We start from the raw sequence: 12,597 nt of genomic DNA on the forward strand, positions 1-12,597 counted from the left end.
ATCCCAGGAGAGTGTAAAATCCAGGGTCAGCTATATTCAGATTTAGATTATAAAAAAGATGAAAATCATTTTAAAAATTAGTTTTAAAATTATAAAAGATGTATATATGCTTGGTTAAAAAAAAAGAAATAGTCCAGAAAAATATCAAATGAAAGGTAAAAATCTCTAGTCTCCTATTTTCAGTTCTTTCAGAGGCTAGAGTTGAGGAAAAACAAGCTGGACTACTACTTCATTATTTATAGTTAAATCAATTATACATAAATCAAATTGTTTAACATAAAAATGAAACTATAAAAGTACTGGAGGAAAATATAAGGAAATACAATATTTTAAAATATTATTATTTTTTCACTGTTCAAGGTTTACTTGGCATTTTAGTTGGTATGACACTTGGATAGTGGGCTGTATTATTTATATGTAGATTTTTCTTTTTACGTTATATGGCAATGTACACTAATCTGATAATACAGTACACAGAATAAGAGCCTTTAGAACAGTTATGCACAAAACATGCAATATTGGATTTACATTGGATCCCAGAATGTGGCTAATTATAGAAAAAGGAACCACAAGTTACATAACACACAGTGAACACACATCTAGTCTGAAGGGCAACTGTAGTGTGAGCAACATTGGCAGTGGTGCCTTTGAGGAGGTAGAACTATTTCACACTAACCAGTTTAGGACTACAAAAGATAACGACCCTCCAGCATCAGGATGCGGATGCTGGGTTTTATAAACCATTACTATTTCTGTCTTTAGGAAACTGATGTTCTTAGTCACAGATCAGATAAAAAGGACAACATGCACAATCTCCAACTAAAATCCTGCTGTAGCCTAGAGAGTGAGGTGGTATGACATCAGAAGACGTTAAAACTGCAGCTCTTTCTGGATCCCCCACAGTGTATCTGCACTCTTCTTCAAACAGGCCTCTTCCTCAGGTGTCAGGGTCACCTTCACAACATCTGAGATTCCATTCTGTCCCAAGATGCAAGGAACACTAAGGAAGATGTCATCTTTTATTCCATAGAGACCCTTAATCTTGGTGGAAATTGGATGTACCCGCCTAAGATTCTTCATCATACTTTCTGCTAAATCTGCCACACATAGGCCAATGACCCAGGATGTATAGCCTTTCAGTTTGATTACCTCGTAAGCACTGTCAACCACCTGTTTGTGAACTTTTTTTTTTTTTTTTATTGTTCAAAAGTTTGTAATGGTCTCTATTACCCATGAATGAGTGAGATCATGTGGTATTTTTCCTTCATTGACTGGCTTGTTTCACTTAGCATAATGCTCTCCAGTTCCATCCATGCTGTTGCAAATGGTAAGAGTTCCTTCTTTTTTACAGCAGCATAGTATTCCATCGTGTAGATGTACCAAAGTTTTCTAATCCATTCATCTACTGATGGGCACTTAGGCTGTTTCCAGATCTTAGCTATGGTGAATTGTGCTGCTATGAACATAGGGGTGCATATATCCTTTCTGATTGGTGTTTCTGGTTTCTTGGGGTATATTCCTAGAAGTGGGATCACAGGGTCATATGGGAGTTCCATTTCCAATTTTTTGAGGAAACTCCATACTGTTCTCCACAGTGGCTGCACTAGTCTGCATTCCCACCAGCAGTGCACAAGTGTTCATTTTTCTCCACATCCTCTCCAGCACTTGTCGTTTGTTGATTTGTTGATGATGGTCATTCTGACAGGTGTGAGATGGTACCTCATTGTTGTTTTGATTTGCATCTCTCGGATGATTAGTGACTTTGAGCATGTTTTCATATGTCTCTTGGCTTTCTGAATGTCCTCTTTTGAAAGGTGTCTATTTAGATCCTTTGCCCATTTTTTGATTGGATTGTTTATCTTCTTTTTGTTAAGTTGTATGAGTTCCCTATAAATTTTGGAGATTAGGCCCTTATCAGATATGACGTTGGCAAATATGTTTTCCCACGAGGTGGGTTTTCTTGTTGTTTTGTTGATGGTTTCTTTTGCTGTGCAGAAACTTTTTATTTTGATGTAGTCCCATTTGTTCATTTTCTCTTTAGTTTCAACTGCCCTAGGAGCTGTATCTGAAGAAATTGCTTTGGCATATGTCTGAGATTTTGTTGCCTCTGTATTCTTCTAGAATTTTTATGGTTTCCTGTCGTACATTTAAGTCCTTTATCCATTTTGAGTTTATTCTTGTGTATGGTGTAAGTTGGTGGTCTAGTTTCATTTTCTTGCATATATCTGTCCAATTTTCCCAACACCATTTATTGAAGAGACTATCTTGGCTCCATTGTATGTTCTTGCCTCCTTTGTCAAAAATTAATTGAGCATATTGGTTCGGGCTAATTTCTGGACTCTCTATTCTATTCCACTGATCTTTATGTCTGTTCTTGTGCCAGTACCAGGCAGTTTTGAGAACAGTGGCTTTGTAATACAGCTTGATATCTGGCATTGAGATCCCACCTACTTTGTTCTTTCTCAGGATCGCTGCAGCTATTCGGGGTCTTTTTTTATTCCAGATGAATTTTTAGAGAGTTCGTTCTAGATCTTTAAAGTAGGCCATTGGTATTTTAATGGGAAGTGCGTTGAATTTATAGATTGCTTTGGGTAGTATGGACATTTTAATGATGTTGATTCTACCAATCCAAGAACATGATATGTTCTTCCATCTCTTTATGTCTTCCTTTATCTCTTTTTTCAACATCCTATAGTTTTCTGAGTAGAGGTCTTTTACCTCTTTAGTTAAGTTTATTCCTAGGTATATTAATTTTTTTGGTGCGATGGTAAATGGGATTGTTTTTATAATCTCTCTTTCTGAAAGTTCACTATTGGTGTATAGAAATGCCTCGGATTTCTTGGGGTTAATTTTGTATCCTGCTACATTGCCAAATTCATGTATTAAGTCTAGTAGTTTTTTGATGGAGTCTCTAGGGTTTTGTATGTATAATATCATGTCGTCTGCAAATAAGGACAGTTTTACTTCCTCTTTTCCAATTTGGATGCCTTTTATTTCTTCTTCTTGTCTAATTGCAATGGCTAATACTTCCAGGACTATGTTGAACAGGAGTGGTGAGAGTGGGCATCCCTGTCTTGTTCCTGTTCTTAGGGGAAATGGTGTTAGTTTTTGTCCATTGAGTATGATGTTGGCTGTGGGCCTGTCATATATGGCTTTTATTATGTTGAGGTATGATCCTTCTATTCCCACCTTTCTGAGAGTTTTTATCAAAAATGAGTGTTGGATTTTGTCGAATGCTTTTTCTGCATCAATTGATATGACCACGTGGTTTTTTTCTTTCAATTTGTTTATGTGATGTATCACGTTTATTGATTTACGGATGTTGTACCATCCTTGCATCCCTGGGATAAATCCTACTTGGTCATGGTGTATGATCCTTCTGATGTACTGCTGGATCCGATTTGCTAAGATTTTGTTGAGGATTTTGGCATCCATGTTCATGAGGGATATTGGCCTGTAATTCTCTTTCATTGTGTTGTCTTTACCTGGTTTTGGTATTAGGGTGATGCTGGCTTCATAGAATGTGCTTGGAAGTGTTCCTTCCTCTTGAACTTTTTGTAGTAGTCTGAGGAGGATAGGTTTTAGTTCTTCCTTGAAAGTTTGGTAAAACTCCCCTGAGAAGCCGTCTGGTCCTGGGTTTTTGTTTGCTGGAAGCTTTTTGATGACTGCTTCGATTTCTTCCATAGTTATTGGCCTATTGAGATTTTTAGATTCTTCCTGATTGAGTTTTGGAATGTTGTATTTTTCTAGGAATTTGTCCATTTCCTCCAGGTTGTCTAGTTTGTTGGAGTAGAGTTGTCCGTAGTATTGTTTAACAATCATTTATATTTCTGTGGGGTCTGTTGTTATTTCGCCTCTATCGTTTCTGATTTGGTTTATTTGGTACCTCTCTCTTTGCTTCTTGGTGAGCCTGGCTAGGGGTTTGTCAATCTTGTTTATCCTTTCAAAGAACCAGCTCTTGGTTTCATTGATTTTCTGTATTGTTTTTTTGGTCTCTATGTCATTGATTTCTGCTCTAATCTTTATTATCTTCTTCCTTCTGCGGACTCTGGGGTTTTCTTGTTGCTCTCTTTCTAATTCTTTGAGTTGTAGAGTTAGATGATTAACTACCATTTTTTCTTGTTTTTTGAGATAGGCCTGTAGAGCTATAAACTTCCCTCTCAAGACTGCTTTCATTGTGTCCCATAGGTTTTGGATTGTTGTGTTGTCATTGTCATTAGTGTCCAGGATGTTTTTGTTTTTTTTTTTAATCTTTATTGTTCAGATTATTACATTTGTTCCTCTTTTTTCCCCCCATAACTCCCCTCCTTCCAGCTCCCACCCCACCCTCCACCCTCACTCCCCACCCACTGAGTTCATCCATAGGTGCATGATTTTTGTCCAGTCACTTCTCGCATCTCCCACACCCCTTTTCCCCCAAGAATAGTCAGTCCATTCCCTTTCTATGTCCCTGATTCATTATAGTCACCAGTTCATTCTGTACATCAGGTTATTTATTCACTTGATTCTTAGATTCATTTGTTGATAGATGCATATTTGTTGTTCATAATTTGTATCTTTACCTTTTTTCTTCTTCTTCCTCTTCTTAAAGGATACCTTTCAGCATTTCATATAATACTGGTTTGGCGGTGATGAACTCCTTTAGTTTTTCCTTATCTGTGAAGCTCTTTATCTGACCTTCAATTCTGAATGATAGCTTTGCTGGATAAAGTAATCTTGGTTGTAGGTTCTTGGTATTCAGCACTTTGAATATTTCTTGCCATTCCCTTCTGGCCTGCAAAGTTTCTGTTGAGAAATCAGCTGACAGTCGTATGGGTATTCCCTTGTAGGTAATTGAGCCTCTTTCTCTTGCTGCTTTTAAGATTTTCTCTTTGTCTTTTGCTCTTGGCATTTTAATGATGATGTGTCTTGGTGTGGTCCTCTTTGGATTCCTTTTGTTTGGGGTTCTCTGTGCTTCTTGGACCTGTAAGTCCATTTCTTTCTCCAGGTGGGGGAAGTTTTCTGCCATTATTTCTTGAAATAGGTTTTCAATATCTTGCTGTCTCTCATCTTCTGGCACTCCAATGACTCTGATATTAGTGCGCTTGAAGCTGTCCCAGAGGCTCCTTACACTATCTTCACACTTTCGGATTCTTTTTTCATTTTGCTTTTCCAATTGGGTGTTTTTTGTCGAATCTTTGGTTTGATTCTTATGCTCCTCTGGTCTGCTATTGGGTATAATATTCTTTATTTCAGTCCGTGTATGCTTACTTTCTAATTTCTTTATCGTAGCATCGAGGGTCTCATTAGTTTTCGTGAGGCTCTGCACAAATTTATGGCAAGCCCTCAAAATTGCGATTCTTAGCTCCATATCCTCCATTTCTGTCATGTTTTTTTGTCTCCGCATCTTTTATGCTTTCTTGGTGCACCCCCTTGTGGTCTCTGTGCGCAGTCTTGTTCTAGCCAAGCCTTAATTGTTGTAGTTAACACTAGAGGGATTTGACCACCAGGCCGACTGGCTGTGGAACTCAGCTGTGGGAAAACTTCAGTCCTCAGGGGAGGCGCTAGTCCAGCCCTTGCCTGAGGCAATCGGCAAATGGCTGTGCGCAGGGTTTGGGCGGGGCGGGCTCAACAGGGCGGGGGGAGGGAGCAGCTATGGCCGCTCTCAGTCCGTCCCTAGGGGCTCTGCCTCTCTGTCCCAGCAATCGCTGCAAACCTCGGAGGGGCCGTAGCCAGACAGTCCCGCTTCTCCTGTTTGAGTCTGGGTCCCTAGAGACTCGCCCGGATCTGTAGCCCAGAGTCTGAGATTCGCTCCTGATTGAAAACGACAATCGCGCCCTCAGCCGCCAGCCCGCTTTGCGCGCGCACCCTCACCACCGCACCGCCGTACCTTTTAATTTTCCACACTGCGCCTCCGCTGAGCGTCGTAATGCTGTTGTTTTTGCTTCTAGTTGAAGAGACTCTCCTCAGCCAGCCTTCCCGTGGTTCTGGTTGATGTCCGCTCCGACTTTTAGTTGTATTTTTGAAGTGGTTGTCCACGGCGGCAATCTCCGGTGTTTACCTATGCCGCCATCTTCGATTCGAGCGGCCCAGGATGTTTTTAATTTCTTCTTTGATGTCATTGGTAACCCAATCAATATTTAATAACATGCTATTCAGCTTCCAAGTGTTTGAGTATTTTGGGTTGTTTTTATTGTAGTTTATTTCTAACAAATTTGCCATCGTGGTCTGAGAAGATGCTTTTTATGATTTCAATCTTCTTGAATTTGTGGAGACTTTGCTTGTGACCCAATATGTGGTCTATTTTTGAATATGTCCCATGAGCACCTGAGAGGAATGTATATTCCGCAGCTGTGGGGTGAAGTGTTCTGAAGATGTCAATTAAGTCCATCTGATCTAGTGAGTCATTTAGGATTGCTGTTTCTTTGCTGATTGTTTGTCTAGCGGATTTATCCAGTGATGTCAGTGGTGTATTAAAGTCCCCTACTATGATTGTATTGTTGTCAGTCTCTCCCCTGATACCTTCCAGGAGTTTTCTTATGTATGTGGGTGCTCCTGCATTGGCTGCATATATGTTTATCAGGGTTATATCCTCTTGTTGTATTGATCCCTTTAGTATTATGAAGTGGCCTTCCTTATCTTTTGTTATGGCCTTCACTTTGAGATGTATTTTGTCCAATATAAGTATTGCTACCCCAGGTTTCTTTTCATTTCCATTTGCCTGAAAGATATTCTTCCATCCTTTCACTTTCAGTCTGTGTGAGTCCCTTCTAATGAGGTGGGTCTCTTGTAGACAGCAGATGTATGGGTCATGTTTTTTTATCCATTCAGCCACTCGATGTCTTTTGGTTGGAGCATTTAGTCCATTTACGTTTAAAGTTATTATTGAAAGGTACTTGTTTGTAGCCATTTCTTTTTTTGTGTGTGGCTGTTTTCTTTCTGAGCTTTTTATTTCTTCTTTTTACACCAGTCCGTTTAGCATTTCTTGTATGGCTGGCTTGGTGGTGATATACTCCCTTAGCCTTTTTTTGTCTGTGAAGCTTCTTATTTCCCTTTCAATTTTGAATGATAGTCTTGCTGGATAGAGTATTCTTGGATTCAGTCCTTTGCTTTGCATCACTTTGTAGATTTCCGTCCATTCTTTTCTGGCCTGATGTGTTTCTGTTGAGAAATCATTTGATAATCTAATGGGAGATCCCTTGTATGTAACTTTCCGTCTCTCTCTTGCAGCCTGTAAGATTCTCTCTTTGTCCTGAACATTTGCCATGGTAATTATGATGTGTCTTGGTGTGGGTCTTTTCGGGTTCACCTTGTTTGGGACTCTCTGGGCTTGTGTGACTTTTTTCTTCCCCACCTCAGGGAAGTTTTCTGATATTATTTCTTCAAATAGGTTTTCTAATCCTTGTTCCTCTTTCTGTTGTTCTGGCACCCCTATTATTCATATGTTGTTTCATTTCATGTTGTCCCAAAGCTCCCTTAGGCTCTCATCCTGTCTTTTAATTTTTTTCTCCAATTGCAGTACAGTTTGAGTGTGTTTTGCTTCCTAGTCTTCTAATTCACTAATTCGGTCCTCTGCTTCTCCTAGTCTACTGTTGATACTTTCAATGGTGTTTTTTATTGCAGCTATGTCGCTCTTCATTTCTTCTTGGGACTTACTTAAGTTGTTGATTTTTTCATCTGTTTCTTGTAGCTTCTTGCATATGGTATTGATTTTTCCCTCCGTCCTGTGCATGTACTCTAGGACCCTTATTCTGAATTCTTTTTCCGTCATGTTGCATGCCTCTGTCTCACTTAGCTGCTTTTCTGGCGAGTCCTCCTTTTCTTTTCTTTGGGGGTTTCTTTGTCTACCCATGTTTGATCTCACTGACATATCTAGTTGTTGAGTTGTTCAGTGGCTGCTCCCAGGGTGGCAGTGGCTGCTCCCTGGGTGGCAGTGGCTCCTCGGGCTGTGGTTGCTCCTTGGGCAGTTGTGGTAACAGCTGCTCCTCCGTTGGTAGCAGGGCCTCTGGTGGGTGCTGTTCACAGCTGTGGTGGCTCTTCTGGCTGGTGGAGGGAGGCTTCACACACAGTAACTGTTCCCCAGACAGAGCGTGTGGTGATTAGGAGGCCGCTGTTGCTTGAATCTGCTGCATTGATTTAAAGGCACCAAATACAACACAACAAGGCACAACGTACCAGGCACTGAACACGAATGTATTTACGATATTAATAACCCCAAATAAAGGTGGCCACCCAAGCAAAGAGAGTTAGGAGATAAGGAAGATAGAAGAGAGAGAGAAAGAAGAGAAAAAAGGAATAAAGAAAAAAAAAGGAGTGCAAAAATGAAAATGGAAAAAGGGAGGGAAAAAAAGAAGAGGAAAAGAAAAAAAAAGTAAGATAGAAAAGAGAATGAAGTATAAGAGGGGAAGAGACTATTTATATGAGGAGAAAACTCCTATAGAACCGCCACTAATCCCAACAAATTACAGCAACAGATTCCTGGAGATGAATACAAACTACCAACAACCAATAATATCAAGCGACGCAAGGGAAAACAGAAGCACAGAAATAACCCGGGGGGGGGGGGGGAGGGGGCAGAAAGATAAAAAGAATAAGCAGAATAACCTCACAAACAATCCTAAAAAAAACCCCCAATATACTCGTCAATCAAGCAAACAACAATAAAACAATAGAGAGAGAAAAGAAGAAGAAGAAAAAAAAATTGGATAGTGAAGAAAGATAAGGGAAAGGTGTATAAGGATTTAGAGCAGGGGATTGGACAAAGGATATATAAGTAGGGTGAAATTTTGACAGGGGGTAAAAAGAATAGGGAAAATCAAAAGCTGGAGTAGGGTAAGAGAAACAGGACAACAAAAGGGAAAAAGTGGAAAAGAGGGTTTAGCACAGAGGCAAAATTGAGGTAGAGAGAAATGTTGCTAAAGGAACGATGAAAATAGAATGGAGAACATTAGTCCCAAAATAAAATAAAGACAAAATAAAATGACACTTTAAAAAATGGTAAAATGGTAGCAGTAATAATACTAGTTCAAAATAAAAATGTAGTAATTGAAAGGGTAAATTCAGGTGATGGGAAAAAAAGAAGAATAAAAAAAAGAAAAAAAAGAGGAAAAAAATGTTTTCTTAGTTAAAAGGTGAAAAAGTAATTAAAAAAATAAAAATAAAAATGTGCAGTAATGCAGGTGCTTCAGATCTTCTACTCTTCTTTTTGGCACGCCCGGAATTCAGGAGAATGTTGAATTTCCCTCTGATACACTGTTCCTCTGTGTTGTAAGCCACTGTCCTGATTTTAAGGCAGACCGTATTGGTTCCCCTTACTGCCTTATCTGTATTTACAGAAGAGTCAATTTGTGGCTCTGCCTCTGGGTGGCAGTGTGTCTGGATTGACCTCCCTGTTTGTGAACTTGTTTCCACTGTTCCTTATCTGCATCAGTGCCTAAATCAGGGTGCAGATTCTTTAGGGAGACACCAGCAACATTCACTCCACTCCATACAGGCACACTAGAGTCTCCATGCTCCCCAAGGGCCCACCCATGACAGCTTAATGGGTGAACTCCCAGCCTCTCCTCCATCAGGTATCGGAACCGGGCTGAATCCAGATTGCAACCACTTCCAATAACACGGTTTTTGGGAAAGCCACTTAACTTCCAAGCCACATAGGTCAAGACATCCACTGGATTGGAAACAACAAGCAATTTACAATTGGGACTGTATTTTACAACATTAGGAATGATGAATTTAAAGATGTTCACGTTACACTGGACCAAATTAAGGTGGCTTTCTCCCTCTTGTTGATGTGCCCCAGCTGTGATAATAACCAGTTTGGAGTCTGCAGTCACACTATAGTCTTTGCCAGACACAATTTTTGGTGTTCTAGGGAAAAGGCTGCCATGTTGGAGATCTATCATTTCTCCCTTTAATTTGTCTTCCTTGACATCAACAAGAGCAAGTTCATCTGCCAAGTCCTTCATTAAGATACTGATGGCACAAGCCATGCCAACAGCACCAACCCCAACGACTGTAATCTTATTCTGGGGGCTCTGTTCTTCCTTAAGAAGATTCACAATCAGCTGATCCTTGAGTGTTGCCATTTTGGACTTAGAACCAAAAGTAACCGGAAGTGCATGGTGGGCGGGCTTCGGTGGCGCATGATGTAGGATACGGACTTGGTGGCTGCAGCTCTGGTACCTAAAATATTCTTAATGTGTGACATTTTCTCTTTCTGTTATATTTAATAACATCAGTAACATCATCTTTGCACTTTTTTCTGTAGAGCTCATCAGTGAAAGCATTTAGGCTTGAGGTTTTCTATGTAGGAAGATTTTGATTATGTTATAGGACTGCTTAGTTTTCTCTTTCTTCCTGAGTCAGCTTATTTTTTTAGAAGTTTTTCCATTTTATTTAAATTTTCATATTTATTAGCATAATATCTTAATATTTCAAATGTCTAAAGCCTTTTTATTACTCCTCTTTTTTTTAATTCCTGATATTAACTATTTTCCACTAACTTTTTTTTCTTAATCACTCTCTCCAGATTTTTGTCAATTTTACTGAGTCTTTTCACAGAACCAACTCTTTTTAAAAATTCTTTCTATTACATGTTTTCTATTTGCTAATTTCCACTCACATTTTCATTATATTCTTATTTATACTTTATATATATATATATATATATATATATATATATATATACACGTATATTTCAGACTTCTTGTGATGCTTATTCTATTAATTTTTGGCTTTTCTAATATAAATAAGGTAGATATAACTTGCCCTCTAAGTACTGTTTAAACTGCAATCGGTAAGTTTAGATAGTGAACATTTTACTTATTATTTACTTCTAAATATTTTCTAATTTTCTTTATAATTTCTTCTTTAAGCTAAGGTAATTTAGGAGTATATCCTTAATTTCTAAACACATGGGGGCAGTATAATTCTCATTTTATTATTTATTTCTAGTTGGGTTGCATTGTGGTCAAATAATACAATCTACATAATTTCAATAATTTGAAAAAGTTTTGAGACTTACATTTTGGTCTAGAACATGGTCAGTTTTTGTAAAAATAATGTGTATGCTGTGTATGTTGGGTATGATCTTATAGATAGCCATTAAATCAAATTTGTTAATCACATCATTTAAATCTTGTATGGTCATAGTGACTTTTGATCTGCTTATGCTATCAGTCACCAAGAAAAGTGTATGGATATTTTCAACATGATTCCTAATTCTTGTTGTATTTCTGTCCAAGTTTCTTTTATGTGTTTTAAGGTTATGTTTATGTAAGCTGAAAAAATATTTTTTTAATCCTTACCTGTGGATATGTTTTTATTGATTTTTAGAGAGAAAGGAAGGGGGGAGATGGAGGGAGAGAGAGAGAGAGAGAGAGAGAGAGAGAGAGAGAGAGAGAGAGAAAGGAAGGAAGGAAGGAAGGAAGGAAGGAAGGAAGGAAGGAAGGAAGAAAATTGATACTCCCATGCATGCTGCAATCAGAGATTGAACTCCCAACCTAGGTATGTGCCCCTACTGGAAATGGAACCCATAACCTTTTTGATGTATGGGCAATGCTTCAACCAACTGAGCCACCTCAACAGGTCTGTAAGCTAAATTTTATGTATTGTTTTGTTGAGTTGAATCTTTTTAAATGAAGCTACCTTCCTTATACCTAATAATATGTTTTTTTGCTATAAAATTTTTTTAAAGCATCTATATGTGTGCAGGAAAGGGTTAACTCAGCAGGCCTGTGTGGTCTAACTACACGCTCCCCAATTTGGCCTGTTTTTTGTACTGGCCCATGACTGCCTCCTGGAGAATAAACTGGGAGTATTTTTCCTCATAAGTGTTTTTGTGTGCCTGAGGCCTTGGGACACACTGTATTAGTTTGATCTCTTGAGGGTTGGAGATTGAGTAGTTAAGATCATTCATGTGAGTGCTTCATAACTAACCCCCAGTAAAAACTCTGGACCCCAAGGATTGGGTGAGCTTCCCTGGTTGACAACACTTTGCATGTAATTGTTAATACCGTTGCTAGGACAATTAAGCATGTTCCCATATGACTTCACTATGAGGAGACCCATGGAAGCTTGCACCTGGTTGCTCTGGGGCTCTATCCGATTTGCCTTTTCCCTTTGTTGATTTTAATCTGTATTTTTTCACTGTAATAAACTATGAGTATTACAACTTTTCTGAGTCCTGTGAGTCCTTTTAGTGAATCATCAAGCCTGACTGTGATCTTAGGGGCCCTCGACACAGTATTTATACCCTTTTCCATGCTTTTTCTTTCAACCTTCTTATATACTTGAGATTTTATTTTTAATGTTTCATATGTGTTTATTGTTGACACATATGGTTGGATTCCGTACTTCCTTTCTTACCCAGTTTGATAATTTTTTTAAAGTAGAGCATTATATATATATATATTTGTGTTTATATACATCCTCTCATTTTTTATTTTCTACTTATCCTAGGTGTTTGGTATTTTCTTTTTAAGCTTTATTTTGGGTTGATTATTTTTTTGTTTCCATTTTTTTTAAAGGGAAGAATGATGATTTTTATTTTTTTAAAATATATTTTATTGATTTTTTTACAGAGAGGAAGGGAGAAGGATAAAGAGTTAGAAACAT

General features: G+C 38.4%; 1 protein-coding gene across 2 annotated transcripts; it reads right to left on the reverse strand.

Annotated features, from left to right (window-relative positions):
• Positions 1-775: 775 nt before the first annotated feature.
• On the reverse strand, positions 776-10,088 carry LOC139004026 (L-lactate dehydrogenase A chain-like). 2 transcript variants are annotated; one of them, XM_070406639.1, is made up of 2 exons: positions 9,381-10,088; positions 776-913 (listed from the first exon to the last, which is right to left on the reverse strand). In XM_070406639.1, the coding sequence occupies exons 1-2, from the start codon at positions 10,065-10,067 to the stop codon at positions 776-778; spliced, it is 825 nt and encodes a 274-aa protein (XP_070262740.1). In that variant the 5' UTR covers positions 10,068-10,088. The 2 variants fall into 2 exon arrangements, with proteins under 2 accessions (XP_070262740.1, XP_070262750.1); XM_070406649.1 differs by having other exon boundaries at positions 871-1,181; positions 9,365-10,088.
• Positions 10,089-12,597: the final 2,509 nt, after the last annotated feature.

This window comes from Myotis yumanensis, unplaced genomic scaffold, assembly GCF_028538775.1.
Source record: "Myotis yumanensis isolate MYYU_CA2020_CCGP unplaced genomic scaffold, mMyoYum1.0.hap1 SCAF_1, whole genome shotgun sequence".
In the NCBI taxonomy this organism is placed as follows: domain Eukaryota; kingdom Metazoa; phylum Chordata; class Mammalia; order Chiroptera; family Vespertilionidae; genus Myotis; species Myotis yumanensis.